General features: G+C 41.5%; 2 protein-coding genes across 8 annotated transcripts in view; one reads left to right on the top strand and one right to left on the bottom strand.

Moving 5' to 3' along the window:
• LOC146682070 (NACHT, LRR and PYD domains-containing protein 12-like) overlaps positions 1-20,259 on the bottom strand; it is a 233,528-nt gene that overhangs the window by 184,503 nt on the left and 28,766 nt on the right. The window lies entirely within an intron of this gene.
• On the top strand, positions 2,001-8,157 carry LOC146682071 (uncharacterized). 7 transcript variants are annotated; one of them, XM_085448472.1, is made up of 8 exons: positions 2,001-2,176; positions 3,535-3,777; positions 4,022-4,611; positions 4,906-5,085; positions 5,454-5,594; positions 5,862-5,916; positions 6,078-6,231; positions 7,316-7,720. In XM_085448472.1, the coding sequence occupies exons 2-8, from the start codon at positions 3,576-3,578 to the stop codon at positions 7,461-7,463; spliced, it is 1,470 nt and encodes a 489-aa protein (XP_085304598.1). In that variant the 5' UTR covers positions 2,001-2,176; positions 3,535-3,575; the 3' UTR covers positions 7,464-7,720. The 7 variants fall into 7 exon arrangements, with proteins under 7 accessions (XP_085304598.1, XP_085304603.1, XP_085304597.1 ...); XM_085448473.1 differs by lacking the exon at positions 2,001-2,176 and adding an exon at positions 7,889-8,157 and having other exon boundaries at positions 3,046-3,777; positions 7,316-7,394; XM_085448477.1 differs by lacking the exon at positions 3,535-3,777 and having other exon boundaries at positions 2,004-2,176.

Genomic DNA, 20,259 nt, shown 5'->3' with positions numbered 1-20,259 from the left:
AGTAATTTCACACACTGTTGGGGATTAAATATGGAAGTGGGGACATGAAGCAGGCTCTCCGAAACCACTTAAAGATGGGCACAATATTTGGTGATGTGGATATTAAGGAGCATTTGACCAAAGTACAGTACTGTGTCTGTGAAGGAAACCACTGGTCTGTATGGTCTTAGTTTTTTCTACAGCAGCAATTTAGCTGAAACTGTATCCCAACCTCAGCTCTGACGTGTGACTCAAAGCAAAAGCTCAGAAATGCATCTGAGGTCAGGAGCATCTATCACCTCTTGCCCAGATTTATTAGATATTCTTGATATTCAAACACACGAGGGTGCAGTAATGATAATATTAAGTTTTTTAAGTTATTAGTAAAATATTTATTTTACTCAGCATGTGTAACCTGCCTAATTTCTTTCCCTCAGCATTTTGACATGTCCCATTCTTCTTTCGGGTAGTCAGTGAACTGTCCATGGTGCTGAAGTTTATAGGCAATGACTCTTTCACTTACTTTAAATTTCAAAACACGGACAAACCACCAGAACACAATAGTAGAAAAATGACGAGGCGTCCCCTCATTCTATTCCAAAAACAGCATTGTTTTAGTCAAGGCAGTTGGTGTCATTTGTTTGTTATGCTTAAAGCTGTTACCAGCTTGAATCCTTTCCCTTTTTTATTGGGGTGGGGTGCATATTACCTCTTTAAACAGTCAGTACTGGTTATGGCAGTAGTAGTCTCTAATGGTGCACCAACAGCCACGACCCAGATCACAGAGGAACCTCAGATTTGGGGAGTTTAGTCAGCAAGTGTCCTGTGAACAATAATGCAGCTCTCAGTTATAGCTGTATCCAGTCGTCTATATGGATATAGACATATTGGATACTGCTGTACACAGTTAGAAGATGTGTGCTTGCTGGTAGTAGGAATAGAATAGAATAGAATAGAATAATCCTTTAATTGTCCCACAAGGGGAAATTTGGTTGTAACAGCAGCCAGAAAGACACAAATACAAACAACCAGGACACAGAACAGAAACATACACAATTTTTCTTACATATTTACATCAAGGAGAATGGTTACTATAAACAGAGTACTGTACAGTTATTAAATTAAATAAAATTAACTACAGATAAGAGGCAAACTCAGGTTGTAGTGATTAAATTATTGCAGTTACAGCGCAGACGTAAACATGTACAGTGGGGCAAAAAAGTATTTAGTCAGCCACCGATTGTGCAAGTTCCCCCACCTAAAATGATGACAGAGGTCAGTAATTTGCACCAGAGGTACACTTCAACAGTGAGAGACAGAATGTGAAAAAAAAAATCCATGAATCCACATGGTAGGATTTGTAAAGAATTTATTGGTAAATCAGGGTGGAAAATAAGTATTTGGTCAATAACAAAAATACAACTCAATACTTTGTAACATAACCTTTGTTGGCAATAACAGAGGTCAAATGTTTACTATAGGTCTTTACCAGGTTTGCACACACAGTAGCTGGTATTTTGGCCCATTCCTCCATGCAGATCTTCTCGAGAGCAGTGATGTTTTGGGGCTGTCGCCGAGCAACACGGACTTTCAACTCCCGCCACAGATTTTCTATGGGGTTGAGGTCTGGAGACTGGCTAGGCCACTCCAGGACTTTCAAATGCTTCTTACGGAGCCACTCCTTTGTTGCCCGGGCGGTGTGTTTTGGATCATTGTCATGTTGGAAGACCCAGCCTCGTTTCATCTTCAAAGTTTTCACTGATGGAAGGAGGTTTTGGCTCAAAATCTCACGATACATGGCCCCATTCATTCTGTCCTTAACACGGATCAGTCGTCCTGTCCCCTTGGCAGAAAAACAGCCCCATAGCATGATGTTTCCACCCCCATGCTTCACAGTAGGTATGGTGTTCTTGGGATGCAACTCAGTATTCTTCTTCCTCCAAACACGACGAGTTGAGTTTATACCAAAAAGTTCTACTTTGGTTTCATCTGACCACACTGTTAAAAAAATCCGTAAATTTAGGGGTCCCTTTACCGTGGATTTGCTACGGATTCGCTCCGTTTTGCGAAATACGGAAAGTTTGCTGTTGCGCAAGGCAGAATTTTCTCCCCCAGCCAGAATATTCCGACGCCATTACTTTCAGTGCGGTCAGTGCCTACCTAAATTTCTGCAAGTCACAAGGAAAGTTGGAAACAGGTTGGTTGTGTGGAATGAGAATGAGAATGGAGTGCCACCTTGTTCCCCCTCGTACATTAAATTGGTCTCGATAGGCAGTTGGTAGTGGTGTGTATGTGAGTGGACGTTTGCTGCTAGCTGCGTTAGCATTAGCCAGCCGCCTGCGCTTCGTAAGTACGTCAAAAACCATTTTTTCCCTCCCTCTTACATGAAATTTGGTCTCGATAGTCAGTTGGTAGCCGTGTGTGTTTCATGGTAACATTTGAATGTGTGGGTTTTGCGTTATTTTGAAGCGTGGTTTGCCCAACTAAAGTTAACGTTAGCCCATAAGTTGGATGCCCGCGCTTGTGTGTGTGTGTGTGTGTGTGTAAATTAGCCACATGTGTGTATTGTTATAGCTCGCTGTGTTACGTTAGCATGCAACTGAACATGATAATAATTAAAAGGGGTGATAGTTAAGTAGAATCAGATTTCATTGCAGAAAACATTGCAGCCCAAAGAGAGTGGCCCATGCAGCCCAACGCAGATTACTTATTTGAAGGTACCTGAAAAGTGAATATGCTTCACTGTGCTGATATAAATTTATTGTTTTCATATTGATTCTGTTCTGATTCTGGCTATCCGTCAATTGGCAAATTCAATCTCTTAAAAATGTTGACTTGTAACATTTGTGGCTTTAACGCTCGGTCTTCGACTGATTACTTGAAACACTGCCGAACACACAGAAATAATAATAATGTATCTTTTTATGTGGCCATAGGGATTGCAGAAGGAAGTTTAACACATACAGTAGCCTTGCTGTGCATATGTCACGAGCTCATGTAGACAGAAGGAGCACACAACTTTTTTGCCCCACTGTATACGAGCAGAGCCCTATGCACAAGGCATTACATTCTTATTTTAAAAGGTGCATTAGGGCAAGTAAGAACTTCATAAATGTAACCAAGTCTCTGGCTGAACGGCACCAGTTGCTTCAGGCTTATCAGTCTTGTGGTACCTTGTTTCGTTCCCAGGTTCATGTCTCAGACTCAACACGGTTCTATCCAGAGCTCTATGACCAGAACATAAAGACAGTGGTTGGAGAATTTGATTTGAACTCAAGTAACTCAGTTGTCACAGAGAGTGTGCAGGTTAAAGGCACTACATATGCAAATGGAATGCTGGTCTTACTGAGCTACGCAAAAGGACTACTGCAGTTAGGACAAATAGCAAGCATTTTTGTAAAAAATGAAACTACTGTCCTACTTTTGCTTCGAGGGAAAACTGCCAGCTGGATACCTGATCTTGGACTCTATGAACTTGATGAAAATGCTTCTGACCTGTTCAGTTGCCATGATTTGAACAAACTTGATGATTATCATCCACTTTATTCTTACCAGAGAGGTACTCGGTGGCTCATTCCTCTTAAACACACACCAACATGGAACTTGTGAAAAACTATGTCAAGAAAGCAATGCCATCGCTCAGTAGCGATCAGATGGATACACTCATGGCTAAACTGGAGGAATTAGGAGTTCTCTCTGTAGATGACCTGAGCCTTGTGGACCCGGAGGACATTAAAGACACTCTGCCATTCATTCAGTGCAAAAGATTCGTCAGAGCTGTCAAAGCATTGGAAGCAGGTGAGTTTTTGCCCCTCTGTTTTAATGCAAGTTTTCTGAAACTACAAAGGTTTATTCCAAAAATGCAAAAAAAAAGTTGCCATCAGCTGTACATGGCAATAATTACTCTATAATTGGTTTTCATAATTAGGTCCATTTGTATTCCTGGTTGACCCAAACTGGACATTGAGGACCAATGTATTAATTGATTTGCAACAATTGTGATGTGTTTAATTTATGGAGATGTTTGTCATGTCATCCATAGATTCACAAACTCCACCGCAGTTCACCCGGCCTGGCCCCTCATCAACACCTGAACCACAGAGGTTTCAGCTGCCCTCAACACCACCTGAGACAGCCGACTCCCCATCCCAAGACGCATATTCTGTACCATGGCACAAATTTCCCTCAAAAGTCATGGATGAGTTGCGTGAAAAAAAGTACATAATGGGGAAAGACAGACGAGAGATGGTTCGGATCGTCGCTGAAGATTACCTCCATAAACACCCAGGAAGACCTGGTAGACAAAAGCTGAGGGAACTCGCCAGTATGATTGTAGGACAATATCCTGCCTCCTTCAAGCTGACAGAGCCGTTTGGAAACAAACCTTTTGCAAAAGATGGTTCTGAAACTCTCTTTCGTCAGCTGGAACACAGAATTGAAAATATGAAGAGGCCACAAAGCTCACTGAAGAGGCAAGCAGGGGGTGAAAATTCAACAAAGAAAAGGCCCAGGAATTCAGATCTGTATGGATGTGTGGCGTGGGATCCAATCATTGAGGGGGCCGTGTGTAGAGAAGACCTGCTGTCTAAACGAGATGAGTTGAAACGTGCCTTTCAAACCCAGGATCTTCAGGTGGGTCTGCAATCATCCATTACAGATACAGAAAGCTTTATTAATCCTCGAAGGGCAATTCGGTTCCTACAGTCCACCATCTAGACATACAACCATTCACACAGCAATAGTATATAGCAGGAGTAATGCGATAAGGTCTGGGTCCAAGTACAATTTAGGACACATTGTGAAATTGTAGATCGTCTGTAGATCACTATGCCCATAGTCAATTGAAATTGATACCCTGTTTTATTATTTTAATTGGTTAGTTTGACTAACTGTTCGACTGTTTGTCTAACTGCCTCATATCTTTAGGAGTCATCTGTTCGAAAATTGATGACTGAAACATATCCCATTCAGCGTGAAATCCTCAACGATGATGATACCACTATTGCCGTTGTAAAGGACGAGTGGCCGTTCCTGTTTGAAGTTCCTCACCTGTTTGATCATGCATCTAAACTCCTTGGCTTCTCTGTACAAAACAAGCTGGCACAGGTGTGTTGTTATTGTTATTATTATGATTGTGCTGTGCTGTTCCATATGGAGAGAATTTTGTCTTTATTAATCAATCAGAAAAAGATTTGCAACCAAAAAGAGAGTTGAGACCAAAAAAGATAAACTGGCAACCAATCAAATAGAATAACTTGGATGAACAATCAAATGAAATAGATTTGAGACCAAAAATCAGGAAGTGACAACCAAAAAAGCAGGACATTTGAGATCAAAACAGAACAGGTTGCAAATGAAAATGAAATAATTCATTTTTATTTTTATTTTTTTCAAAATTCTCTCCATAGCTCCAAACGAAAATGAGTGTTAGTCTTATGTACTTGTACAAAATTAACACCTTGAACCTTGAACAGGAACTTTCCAAAAAAGAAAAGGGGATCAATGACTTCCTTGACTCCAAAGGGATGAAGATGGGCGAAGGTCCAATACAGCTCATCTGTGGCATTTCAAAATACTTCAAGGAAGACTCTTATAAACTCTTCCACAAAAAAGAGGTAGATGTTGTAGATTTTAAACTGTGTGCAAGATAATTATTTGCATCCAGTGGTGAACCAAGTAACCAACCACAGTAGGAAGTATAGATTCCCCTAATTGTGCTGCAGATATTCTCTATAAACTCTCTATCTATAAACTATTTACATTAATGTTTTTGCATAATGGCTACCTCTGTCTGATGAAGACACTAGCAGATAGTCAATTTGCCAGCAGGTTTGTGTGTACTGGAAACATTAATTCATGTATCATGTCTGTCACCAAAACAGATCTCTGCAGATCCTGAAGTCGAACTCCCAGTGACCCCATGCATCCTAATCAGAGGTTTGTAGTTAAATCTTTTTTTGTATCCCAGCAAGCTGTTGTTAGCTGTTGTTATAAGCTGTTGTTGTGTCATATTTATTAAAGAAATGTTTTGCTTGCCTTAAAATATAGGATTTTTTTTTTTTTTTGTAAATGGTACATGGTTTTTATCTGTGTTTAAGGTGACCAGCAATTCAAGATTGCTGTTGATGGGTTACTTGTCAATGACCACATCACCTCTCCCATTGTGGCCTTGAGCTACGTCTTCTCCATGTTTTATGTCTGCAACGTCCAATACCCACCGGAGATGGCTTTTACTCTCGAATTCATGCAAAGGTAAGCACTCATTGTTTGGAAATACTTTGTAAATGTGACTTTGCCGTGCCTTTCTGCACCTGACCTGCTTTTTGTCAATCTACACTAAACCCGTTTGTCTGAGATGTACAAGCTCAAAATGTGTCGTCACATGCTGTGAGCTTTTAGATCAGCTGTTATTGGCTTATGATCCCCCTGAATATGGATTTGTTCAGAGATTTTGTAGCTCCCTGTTGAAGACTATTGTTGGAATAAATGTGTCATATCTTTTTAAAGGGCAGGTAACATGCTTTTTGCTTTAAATAGTGTCCTAAGTCAATCAATAACAAAACAAACATAACATGATTCCAGTTGGGAAATGGAGCAAAAACATATTTTTCTCAGAATGGTTTGTTGACACAAAATTCGTTTGAGCTATCTCTTTAAAACCATTAGCACCTGAGACCAGGTTATGTCAGTGGTGGTCAAACCTTTTCATGTCAAAGACACACAAACTGAAATTTATTTGGCTGCAGACCCCAAACTCAGAATATGTTGTTCCAGGGACCCCCCCCCCGAAGGAAAGACTAAACATATTAATTTAAAAAATACTACATAGTGGATTCATGCCCAAATGTTAATACTTGTACTGATGTGTAACGTGCACTGAATGTCACAGTTTCTCCACTCCATGTTTGAATAACCCCCAGGACAGTCCGTGTTCAAATGTGCTGTTACACCTTTTGATAGGACAATGTCAACTGTGTTTTCTATCCCCTTCTGTGTTCTGTGCATTTATAATATCCCTGCATACACATTGAGGATGCATGCTGTCATGTGTTGGTGATAAGCAGACTTCTCACCCTTGCAAACATTTCTGTATATGCACAGTGTGAATGCATGTGTCTTGAAAAGACAAAGGAAGAGAGCTTAGCCACTGGCACCAGCACCACAACAACATTGGGTTCTAGACAGATGGTCAACTAGAATGATAGAGAGGTTCACACATAGGGGCATATTGAAGAAAACAAATGTAGGATTTTATTGAACTGCTCCACTCCTGTCAAGCCACACTACATGTGCAAACTTTGTCTGCATATCACTATTGTTTTTTTTTTTCCCTCAGAGTTTTCTTTGGGGTCAATCCTGAGCGAGGCTCCAAGGCAGAGAAGAAGGGGAAGAAACGGCACTTCATTCCTCCACAGGTGTGCAAGCTGGTTTCTCAGCTGAAGGAATTTGAATGCAAGCAGAAGGAATCTGAATGGGCCATTTGAGCTGTTCTCAGAGCTCAGAAAATACCTTTTTGGACTGAATGTACACACACACACACACACACAAAGGCAAATCCAAAAACATGGGGCTTGGGAGTAGAAATACAGATTTTTACAGTATTAGGTGAGTTCAGATGTTTTAACTAGATGCCCACAACACACATGCTGCAGTTTCAAATCCCCCATGTTAAGGGGGAGGGAAGGTGGGCGATATTTGTCATTCCAGTTAAGCTTTTCCTGTCATTGTGGAGTTGGAGGTGTAAGTTTTCATTTTTTTTTAGTTTTAAGTTGTTTTAAGAGTTTTAAAAATCTCTTTATGGCATGTTGCACAGTCATCCTTCTAAGGTCATGGTTGTTATTGCTGCACTGATGTTTTATAGAAAAGTTGTATAATGTAATACTTCTAATGTTCTATTTGTTTTTTGTAGAAAGGTCAGCCACTGGTTGCAGAGCACTGCCTGTCGGTGTGATATGTGGAGTTGGAGGTGTAGGTTTCTGCATCCTCCTGGAGGGGGCTCCTCATTTTGCACTGACAGGTGAGACAGCAACAGCAATGCTGGCAGTTTTATTGTCTTATTTTGTCATTGTCTTTAACAAATCAATTTGTTATTAATGCCTGTCAGCCTGTGGATGCTAAAAAGTTGCTAGATTTGGCATCTCCCTGTTAAAGGACATGGCTGTACTTCTTTGAGAAAACAACTGGTTTATGTATGTAAAATTTCTCTGAATGTGAAGGTGATGTTCTGAATGTTTTAATGGTTGTAGTGTAAATATTGCAAATCATTCACCACAAAAAGTGAAATCACTTTAAAGCACTGGCAGCTGTTAAAGGAAATAAATAATTGCTGTGATTCTACATTTGTGCTTTATTGATGGTAAACGGTATAGAGAATGGTACAGAATTAAACATTTTAGGATGACTGAAGTGTCCGTAAATGGTATGGATTGAGTACTTAAATAATACGGAATATTCCATTTTAGGTTTGATGGAACTGTCCGTAAATGGTAAAGAAAAAGTCAGGTAAATCTACGGAAATATCTGTTATAGGGTTTACGGAATTGTCTGTGCAATAACGCCGAAATTTATGGAAAATACGGAATTTTCCATTTTAGGTTTGACGGAAATGTCCGTCAATGGTACAGAAAAACTCGGGTAAATCTACAGAAATATCCGTTTTAAGGTTTACGGAAGTGCCCGTACAATAACGGAAAAAGTGCTGGTAATTAATTACCAGCACTTTTTCCGTTTTATAACGGAATTTTTTTTAACAGTGCACATGACATTCTCCCAATCCTCTGCTGTATCATCCATGTGCTCTCTGGCAAACTTCAGACGGGCCTGGACATGCACTGGCTTCAGCAGCGGAACACGTCTGGCACTGCGGGATTTGATTCCCTGCCGTTGTAGTGTGTTACTGATGGTGACCTTTGTTACTTTGGTCCCAGCTTTCTGCAGGTCATTCACCAGGTCCCCCCGTGTGGTTCTGGGATCTTTGCTCACCGTTCTCATGATCATTTTGACCCCACGGGATGAGATCTTGCGTGGAGCCCTAGATCGAGGGAGATTATCAGTGGTCTTGTATGTCTTCCATTTTCTGATGATTGCTCCCACAGTTGATTTTTTCACACCAAGCTGCTTGCCTATTGTAGATTCACTCTTCCCAGTCTGGTGCAGGTCTACAATACTTTTCCTGGTGTCCTTCGAAAGCTCTTTGGTCTTGGCCATGGCAGAGTTTGGAGTCTGACTGTTTGAGGCTGTGGACAGGTGTCTTTTATACAGATGATGAGTTCAAACAGGTGCCATTCATACAGGTAACGAGTGGGGGACAGAAAAGCTTCTTACAGAAGACGTTACAGGTCTGTGAGAGCCAGAGATTTTCCATGTTTGAGGTGACCAAATACTTATTTTCCACCCTGATTTACGAATAAATTCTTTACAAATCCTACCATGTGAATTCATGGATTTTTCTTTCACATTCTGTCTCTCACAGTTGAAGTGTACCTCTGGTGCAAATTACTGACCTCTGTCATCATTTTAGGTGGGGGAACTTGCACAATCGGTGGCTGACTAAATACTTTTTTGCCCCACTGTATATACATGATATATACATGAGTGCAGGTGGTGATCAGTGCCAAACATGGAATGATGCAGTGAACACAGCATAGGGTGTTAGTGGTGGGAACAGTCATACGGTTATTGTTCATGAGTCCAACAGCAGAGGGGAAGAAACTGTTCTTATGGCGAGAGGTTCTGGTGCGAATGGACCGGAGCCTCCTGCCTGAGGGGAGCAGGTCAAACAGACTGTGTCCAGGGTGAGAAGGGTCAGCTGAGATCCGAGCTGCACGCCCCAGTGTCCTGGAGGTGTACAGGTCCTGCAGAGATGGGAGTCTGCAGCCAATCACCTTGTCAGCAGAGCGCACAACACGCTGCAGTCTCTGTTTGTCCCTGATAGTGGCTCCAGCGTACCACACGGTGATGGAGGAGGTGAGGATGGACTCGATGATTGCAGTGTAGAACTGCATCATCGTCCGTGTTGGCAGGTTGAATTTCTTCAGCTGCCTCAGGAAGTACATCCTCTGCTGGGCTTTCTTAATGACGGAGGTGATGGTGGGCTCCCACTTCAGGTCCTGGGTGATGGTGGTACCCAGGAAGCGGAATGAGTCCACAGAGGTGATGGGGGTGTCAGTCAGGATGATGGGGGGGAGTGGAGCTTTGTGCGTCCTGAAGTCCACAATAATCTCCACTGTCTTCTGGGCATTCAGCACCAGGTTGTTGTGGCTGCACCAGGACACCAGACGTTCAACCTCCCTCCTGTAGGCAGACTCATCCCCGTCCGAGATGAGTCCAATAACGGTGGTGTCATCAGTGTTAGTAACACAAAGATCACAGAATGGGATCATCCACACAACACTAACATCTAAATCCACGGCAGGAACTCTTCCAGTGTCCTGAAAAATCTGTGTGCACGATGCTGAGATTAAAATCTGTCTGCTCATCTTAATGCAATATTTACTAAAGTCTGGTAGAAGTTTTACTGATTTCCAGTCCACTTAGCAGACGTGTGGATAGGTGGTGGGTTGTAGAGCAGACTGAAAGCTTTAAGTTCATCCTCTGATTAAAAACTCAGACCCACAGATACAGGAAGTATAATGCTGGTGTAAGACAGGAAACGGCAACACGGCAGCCATCTTTTTCCTCCCATGATGACCAGTGTCCCAGCAGAAGCTGGGGTTTGTTAGATCCTGTTCGATCCAGAGGAAACAGGCTAAAAGAGTCGATCAGGGGGGATCATGGTTTTATTATGTGCTCGTTATGATTGAAGCTCTGGTTGTGTGTTAGAGACAGAACCTGCAGATTCCTCCACTCTGCCTCCTCCTCTGCAGGAATCAGCCTCTTGGCTGGTTTTATTCACCAACGTGAATAAAATCATCAAACTAATCCAAGTTCATTGTGAAATGCCTGAAAATGGAGGAATAAATCTGTCAGTTACCGTATAAAGTTTGAGTTTGTCAGTGTTTTACACGGAGACGGTCGTCAGATGTTGAATGTTTAGCATGAATGTTCCACATCTGGAGAAACCTTCAAGATTAAAGCCAGTGAAAAGTGAAGAGTTTCTGCAGCAGCCGCACTTCCTGCAAATCTGTTCTTTCAAAATAAAGTGCAGAGTCTAAAATTATATTCACGACAGGTTTAAAGGTGAAGGTGGTCACATGGTTTTAGTGGAATGCCTACGTGGGCGCGTCTGAGTGATTTTGATTCAGATTCGTGCAGCGTGGAGCAGTAAACACTTGTTTTTGTTCATCTGGACTCATGAATGATTCTAGCACATTTCCAGCCAATGAAACGTAACTACAGATGAAGACAAACACATTTAAGCTGCCTGACTCTCGAGTGTGGGTGCGTGTTCCCATTTTCAGGCTGTTTTAGTTTTCAGTTTAGAGGAACGCTGCAAACTCACAAAAACTTCTTTCTTGTGAGGTTTTGTTGTCAGACTGATAAAAGCAGCAGCAGCTGGTGTTTGATGAGCAGACGTGTGTTTCCTGTTCTGTAATAATCAGCTTGTTACCATCACATAATGAACTCAGCCGTGACCAATGAGGCCGTCCTTGTGCGGTTCTCTGGCGCTGATTCTGACTGTGACCTTCACCTCTGCAGGGTCGCCTCTGCTCGTGGCTCAGCTCGTGTTTGTCAGGCTGACAAAATAAAAGCTTCTTCATTTCTGTGGCTGAAGAGGAGTCTGCTCTTCTTCACCAACAGGAAGTGAAACATTTCTCACTGATTCTCAAATCTTCACTTGTCTCACAAACTCACAGTAACACACACACGGTTGTGTTTTCATATCCTTGTGGGGACATCTATTTGACATCATGCTCTCCTCAGCCTTTTACTCTAACCATTAAGACTGAATGCCTAACCCTGACCTGACTGTCCCTGACACTAAAACCACATTCTGAGTCTCACAAATGTCTTCAAACTTGTGGGGACGGGCATTTTGGTCCCCACAAAGACATGTAAACATGCACACACACAGGTATTAATGACCTCACAGGTTCATGTTTGGGGCTTTTAGCATCTTTGTGTGTCGCTCAGATTTAATTCACTCTTGTTTTGAGGTTTTGTGCCTTTTTGTTTCATTCTTTGTGCGTTTATTTTCTCTTTAAGCCTTTCAGGACTCGTGCTGTTGCCTTTTTCCTGGTGTGTTATTAGTATTTTTCATTTCTAAACTTATTGTAAAAGAAGGACCGATGGAACATTTATGTGAAAATAAACATGATCATTTAATGTTTTTGTCAGCCATTAAAAAATAAATCCTGGTCTTTCATTTTGCTGCTGCATTGTTCACAGAAACACATATTTTCCTGTTTCTTTCTGTTTGTGTTTTTCTGCTTTTGCCTGTTTAGCGCTGCTGAGCAGGAAAACCCAGACGAACAAAAACCTCTTTTAAGTAAATGTTTGAGTCACTTTGGGTCTGAACTGTAAAAAACTGCAGACTGAAACAGATTTGAAGGCATCACAGGAACAGCCTCACATTCAAAACATGAAAGAGAGGACTTTTATTTTGAAACACTCAGGAAATGACAGAGGGAAAGTTTTTTAATTAAAACAAATTATTATTTTATGCATTCTAAGTTCATACAACCACCAAAACTGTGATGATCCTCACATCAGCTTTACTGTGTGAGGTCACATACACGATCATTAATGTTACTATTATTATTATTATTATTATTATTAGAGACTTGCAGAGAGAAGAGGTGGAAACATTTTGATTTTCATAAATTTAACAGACTAAAAACCTACAAACATGTTTGGTGCTGAAGAAAAATGGAAAATATCAGAACATCAGAGCTTAGACGACCTCCCTCATCATCTTGGTGACATCGTTGCTAAGGGTGACCATGTCCAAGGCCCAGCCCCTGGACAGGTTGGAGCGTGTCGTCTCCTGGCGCATGGCGGTCAGGAAACCCTAAAGCAGTGGTTCCCAAACTTTTTTTTGCTGGGCCCCTCTTGTTTTACAAGATAAATGTTCGCGCCCCCCTCTCGCGCGCGCACGCACAAACACAACCTCCAACCACACACGCCCATATTTTGCTCCATTGCGGTTTATTTCACACCTCAAACATTTAGTAAACAATTAAGCAAATACAAATAATCTGCAATAAATTACAGGTAGTAAGAAAATAAACTACTAACTCTTTTACGCTACGTCCACATCTACACGGGGATTTTTGAAAACGCAGCTGTTTCTATGTGTTTGGACCTTTCGTCCACATGTAAACGGCGTTTCGAATCACCGAAAACTGAGATTTTTTAAAACTCCTTTTTTGCGTTTACATGTGGACGAGGAATACAGAGTTGGTCACGCAACGTCAAAGATATGTGCCTTTTTTTCACGTCATGCTGTGCGCACATTATTGTTTACATGAGATGAATTGCAGAATGGCAGATAGAGACAAAATACTGTTAATCTGACTATCTGCAGGTTTTACACACTTACATACACACATGCAGTTGCTGTCCCTCCATTTACAAAGGAAGAGGCGTCACGGTGTGATTATCTTCCCTTTGGTTTCACCTGCACAAGTGCCGAGGTAGGTATTGATAGCAATGTTGAATATTATTACACAGGAAAAAACAACTACATGTAAAATATGCTTCACCATATTTTCTAGTCTTTGGCTTAGAATGAAGTTGGTTTGGACATATATTCAGCGATGCTTCATCTCCTGCTTTGCGTTTCTGTGGGTGCGCCCAATTTCTGTGGGCACAAAGTGTTAAGTGTGAAACAGGGCAGATCTGTCGTGGTCCTGAGTCATTGACCCAGTGTTTTGAGTTTGTTGGTATTATTTTCCAGTTTCTGCTGTTTTGTATTTGTTCTTAGGGTTTGAGTTGTGTGTTTAGTGTTTCTATTGTCCCTACCTGTGTCTTTCCTCTGTGTTCTGTTCGTGTCCCCAAGTTGGTATTGTGAAACAGCCTGTGAGTTTCCTGTTTTACTTTGTAGGTTTGTGTCTCGTTATGCCCATTAGTTCCAGCTGTGTCCCCTCCTGTCTGCCTGTGCTCCTCGTCGCATCGTCTGTGTTACACTCACCTCTTCCAGGCTCGCACGCTCACTCCTCTTCAGCCACTCACCCTCACACCGTTACACTCTCATGCCAATCCAGCAACAGGCAATCCACACAGGGTCAGGGACGCGTCCAGGAAATCTAGGTACAGGAAAGAACAGGTCAGGAACTGTAATGAACAGTACTGAGAATCAACTCAATGATTTAGCACAAACTGAGAAGACTCAACAAATCACCAACCTGTGGCCTAGAGTGTCCTGGTGCCACGTGCACTTATGGACACTCTTATGTTCGAACATGGTGTTCGTTATGGCCAAGCTGTGGTTTGCACAGAAGTTCAATAACAAAACACCACTCGGGTTCAGGTCCTGGGGTCCATTCCTCCCAATCACGCCCCTCCAGCTTTCAATGTTGTTGCCCACATGAGCATTTAAGTCTCCCAGTAGGACCCTCCAGTGTCCCACCCAGGGACTCCAAGAAGGCTGGGTACTCTGAACCCCAACCCGGAGGCACAGATAACAAACCCTCTCATCCACTGGGAGAAACCCCAACATACAGGCAGCAAGCTGAAGGGGACACCAGGATACCCACCCCAGGCCGCCGCCTCTCACCAGGGGCAACTCCAGACTGAGACAGAGTCCAGCCCTTCTCCAGGAGGCTGGTTCCAGAGCCCAAGCCGTGTGTTGAGGTGAGCCTGACTATATCTAGCCGGTTCCTCTCAACCTCACGCACTAACTCAGCCTCCTTCCCCACCAGAGAGGTGACATTCAATGTCCCAATTGCCAGTCTTGGGATTTGGTTCGCTCCGGGACGGCGCTCACAATGCACCCAACACACATTAGTTGGTATCAAATGAGCACAACTGATCATTAATCCCACTCCATGGTCCTTAGGGTGGCACAGTTGCTTCACTCTCTCCTCTTATTCCATTAGAAAGCATTCTGTATGTCCCTAATATAACTGAGAACTTCAATAAAATCTCTGAATCTAACAATATAAAAATGGCACTGAGTCTGTGTCTGCATTTGTGTGACATTAATGTTCCACTTTAAGTTGGAGGTTTTGACTCCCACTTTTAACTCCTTCTCTTAATGTGGACGATCATACAGCTGGCTTCTTGAAAGGGGGGTGGGTGGGGGGCACACTACAGCCAAACTACACAACAGGACAAATGAAAAGAACAATCACAACTTCTCCTGTATCAGTGTGTTGCAGTGATTGTTTAGTTTTACTATCACTCAGTGTTTCTCATCAAAGGCAGTGCAACTGTCTGTGACACTGTAGCACTCTGTCAAGATTTTTGCACATTTGTGTCTCCTTTATAAAGTCAAACAGGATTTTGAATTGTCTGTTTTGAGCCTTTTAGCAAATCTTGCCCTAAACAGCCTGTTGCTGTTACAAAGCAGAGGAAACATAGTGGAGTCTAATTGTTGCACCGTGGAGCTCAGCTGAACTCAGTTCTGGGAGTTGAAATCAACAGAAAGTGTTTCATTTGACACTGAAACAGTTTCTTTTCCATCCATGAAGGAAGCTTTTGTATTTCACTCAGCAAAATATACAGTCTGGACTGCACAACATTTCAGACTGCATGTGATCTGTGCACAAAAACATCGAGCTTCATGGACACACGCAGGTCCTGCTCCACTTCCTGCTGTTGCCATGGCTTTGCTCTCGTCTTGCATTCAGTCTAATTACAGCTTCTTATTCAAACTCTGCACGTCACTAATTCCTGGTCTCTCCTTGTTGAATACTTTTTATCTTCAGCTGTCCTTGAAATCATTGAAAATCATACAGTTATGTCTATAAGACTTTGGACAGAAACAACTTTCTCTAACTTTGGTTCTGTAAATTACAACAATGAATTTGAAATGATACAACTCAGATGTAGTTTCAGCTTTAATTCAGTGGGTTGCATTAAAATGTGAGGAACTAAAGCATTTTTTAGAATTATCCTATGGAGCTCCGCAGGATGTGCTGTATCAAGCATGCACCGGGACGAAGGAAAGACGGGTGGACTTCCTGGTGGAGCTTGCAAGAGAGCTGGCTCACTCTCATGTAGCTGGGAAGAAGGCAAGAAAAGAACAGTTGCTTCGGACACAACCCTCCACACCGAGCCCTGGAAAAAGAGCCATGTGTCAGGTCAAACACAAATGCAAGAACAATCATGCCACTGTGCGATGTGTTCACTGCTACAGATACACATGTGGTAAATGCAGACTACAGATACCATGGCAGTGCCAGGATTGTGAGTGATTGCTGAAAATGTTGAAATGTACTCACTCACTTTTTATTATTATTTGTAAATATGTGTACAAATGGTTGGTTTTTTTGTACTGTTTTTATCAATAAATCTCAGCAACAAAGGAAATACACCCATGTGTGTTGATTTCTCCCTAAGATGGCAAACTGAAACACAAGTTTCCTTGTGGCTCAGGAAACTAACCACTCCAAGTTGGTGACTTTTGGAGATTTATTTTCCTGGATGATTGAGAATGCATCAAGACGAACACAAAAGGAAGTTCACCGCTTTTAGCAGCTCCCCCCCAGACAAACAAAGAGGCAGTTGGCAGTTAGAAATCAGCAATCATTCACACACCCCCACTCCCCTCCAGAATTCTCAGGTAACAACCTAATTTACATATGAATGACTAGCCAATTTAGCTTCCACTTGGCTGAAGCTAAAGCCTAGCTAAAAGCCTACCAGCCATTTGGCAACTCAGCCCATCACACGTCCACGTCTCTCCTTGTTTCGTCTTTTATTATGAAAGGGTTGTGTTTCCATGTTCAGTGTGTTTCATGTTGCTTCCCCTGTGGTGTCAGGTTCATTTGTGTCAGCTGTGTTTCCACTTCCCTCCTTTCTCTTCTGTGTATTTAAGTCCGCTGTCTTCCTCTGGGCAGTGTTGGTGCGTTTTCCTCCGTTCACGTTATTCCGGGTTTCAGGTTATCTCCTGATTCTGTTTAGGTCCATGTTCATGTTCATGTTTTTTCATCAGAGTTTCTCGCATGCACCTCCTCGGATTCATGTTCATGTTTTTCTTGTCATAGTTGTCATAGTCATACCGAGTTATTCCCAGGATAGGTTTTAGTTTTAGTTTCCGCCCCTGTTTGCTGGGCCTTGTTTTGTGTTCGTGTTTTTCAATCTAATAAATGGTTTGTTTTTTGTTAAGATTCAGTTCCATCTCTCCCTTGTCTGCTTCCGGGTTCATATTGCAATCACATCAGCCACAGTGACAATAAACTTATTTTGATTTTTAACTTTCTTTATTTTTTCAACAATATTATGTATATATAAACATTTTGCATCTTACAATATAAAGCCTGGATCCTGCACATATTGCACTTTGAACTTGAACTGTGTTGTCTGTTTATTGGAGATTGTACTACTTGAATTCATTATCCTGGTGATATAACACATTAATTCTCCATTTGGAATCAATATAGTATATAATACAGTATCTGTCTATCCATCTATATAGCTATTGAATTGAACTGGAGTGAATGGAAGAGAATTAAATAATGGATTTCATGTTCATGTTTATCTATGTTGTAACAGTGACGACTTGAGACATCTGTTTGGCACTATATGAAGAGAATTAAATAAAATTTAAATGAAAATGATATTAACTGTATTTATACATTTTATATTTTTGGATGAGACACTGTCAGTGTGCTGTTATATAACTCAGGTATTTTTAAGGCCTGACTGGTGGCATTGGTGCCCATTGCTTTACTGTGCTGTTGGATGTGTATGTGGGCTATCCCTTGTACCTGACATTTGATTGGGCATCACTGTGTTGCTATGGTATGATCCTGGTAGTTGTTGTTAATAAAACAATAACAAATTCAAATTCAAACATTGCTGCATTCTTCTGTCACTGAGGATTCCAAACCTGCACTCAGTCTCCTCATTACTTTGGTATTGAACAGACAAACTTTGGAGCTCCTGCAAACTTTATTCACAAACTGCAAATATTTTACACAAATCTGCGACTGACAACAAGCACAGAGACTTCAAACAATCACTGAAGTAAGCACTGAAAGATTTACTTTAAAACAATAATGATTAAGACCTTTTTCATAAGGTTGTTTTCCCTTGATTGCCAGCTGTTACTGTTTTTATCTTCATATCTTTCATATTTGTCCACCTAAACAATGCTTTAATGATACAGTTTGAGAAGTTTGATATGAATTTATCCAACTGACTTGAAAATGAAACTGACAACTGTCCTGTAATCTTACACAGAGAAACCAAATCCTGCGTCTTTGCCTTGACAGACGCCTAAAATGGCTCGAGCTGTGGTAAGTTACCCTTCACTGTGTCTGTTTCTAAACATTAAATCGTGTGAATTTTTAAAGAAAAATCCAACAACAACAATAATAATATGTAACAGAGCAAAACGTCAGATGACTTGAATGTTCCTCTGCAACACAAAGTCAAAGTCTGCCTCCTCCACAGGCAAAGGAGAAGCTCCCACGCTCATCCAGTGCAGACCGTTGTGCTCTGGACAATGAAGTTCCCGCTTTCATGTTCCGACCTATCAGCGCACCTGCATGTGAGCTCCTAAGTCCACCACCTGCTGATGCCAGCTTTCAGTCGAAGGACACAGACAAGATCATGCATCCAGATTTGAAAAACGATCGTTCATCCCTGGATGATGACGTGATGTTTTTCATGTGTCCTACTGATGTTCCTCTGCCTCCGAGACCTCCACCCACCCAGAGGTAGGTCTCTGCAGAAAGCGCAGGTATTCTACTGCTTTTTCTGTTAATGATGAAGAGGAACATTTGATGCCTAAACGCATGAGGCTGATGAGTTCTGATGTTCCAGTTTCTTCAGTTCCTCCACCTGCTGATGCCAGCTTTCATGCAAAGGACACAGACAAGATCATTCATCCAGATTTGAAAAACGATCATTCATCCCTGGATGATGACGTGACGTTTTTCATGTGTCCTACTGATGTTCCTCTGCCTCCGAGACCTCCACCCACTGCAGAGTTAGGTCTCTGCAGAAAGCGCAGGTATTCTACTGCTTTTTCTGTTAATGATGAAGAGGAACATTTGATGCCCAAACGCATGAGGCTGATGAGTTGGGATGTCTCTAAGTCTCCAGCTGCTGAGAAGGAGTATGTTTGCTTTATTTGTCCTGAAGAGAAGAGGTCTGAGTTACCTCTCAGCTCCCTCCAAGGCCATCCACCATCACAGGTCAATAATAATGACACTGACCAGTGTACCATTCTGCTGCCTCCTGAAATCCCAGTACCTCCAAGTCCTGCCCCTGTTGGAGTTCTAGAAACTGTTGATTTTCCTTTTGTTGATAATTAAATACATGTTTGTGGTAATAAATACATTTTTGAGCAAATACATGTTGAGATGATTTGGTTGATTATGATGGTTATAATTATCCAAACAGTATTATTCCTAATAAGATCTTTACTTTTTCTACTTATTTTCTCCATGAACTATTTTGATGTCTATTTTGAAGATCCACTCATATCATGACAGTATGCTTATTCTCAGTAGAGTGTATAGCCACATCTGAAGAAAGAATCAATTAAAGTCACTCATTAACAACTTACCACATACGCCGGAGCTGAATTCAAGATGTAAGCAGACGTTTCACAGATATCTTGGTTGTCTTTCCATTTCCTACACTAACAGTATCCTGAGAATTGGCTTATAGAGCTGATATAAAGGTGAAATTTGATGACTTAATCGAAGCATCATCAGCTTAAATGCAAATGAATCCACTGTACTTGAGGTAACCTAACACTGACCATGAACGCCACAATCACTGTGCGCCAGTCCAACACAGTGCTTTACTGTGAACTCACCACAGTACTGCAAACTAAAGTGTTTATCTTCCAGTCCAATCCAATCCATCTTTATTGAGAAGGCACTTTAAAAAACCCAGGACAAAACCAAAGTGCTGTACAGTAAATGAGTTAAGAACAATAGAATAAAACATAACAGTAAAAAAATAAAACACATAATACATAAAAAATGTAAACAGCCCTATATTTCAAAACAAGATAAAACAGCAAAAATAAACTAAAAAACTCAAACTAAAAACCAACATCTTACAAGGTGTCAAAGGTCAGGGTGAAGAGATGAGTTTTCAGGAGTGATTTAAGAACAGGCAGAGAAGAAGCCTGTCTAATCTCTAAAGGCAGATCGTGTCACAGTTTCAGAGATGCTGCAGCAAAAGCACGATGTCCTCTAAGTTTACGCTCAGTCC

The sequence above is a fragment of the Copadichromis virginalis genome, linkage group LG23 (assembly GCF_057382275.1).
Source record: "Copadichromis virginalis isolate Kocher_CV1m ecotype Utaka linkage group LG23, C_Virginalis_male_GT1.1, whole genome shotgun sequence".
NCBI lineage: Eukaryota > Metazoa > Chordata > Actinopteri > Cichliformes > Cichlidae > Copadichromis > Copadichromis virginalis.
Note: the sequence above shows the minus strand (reverse complement) of the source record. Positions and strands in the feature narration are given on the sequence as shown.

What these genes read in the sequence shown, in the direction of transcription:
- LOC146682071 (XM_085448472.1), top strand. Translation starts at nt 3,576, where the DNA reads ATGGAACTTGTGAAAAACTATGTCAAGAAAGCAATGCCATCGCTCAGT. An exon ending in TTCAAACCCAGGATCTTCAG is followed by an intron (nt 4,612 to 4,905) that starts GTGGGTCTGCAA and finishes TCATATCTTTAG; the next exon opens with GAGTCATCTGTTCGAAAATT. An exon ending in CCCATGCATCCTAATCAGAG is followed by an intron (nt 5,917 to 6,077) that starts GTTTGTAGTTAA and finishes TCTGTGTTTAAG; the next exon opens with GTGACCAGCAATTCAAGATT.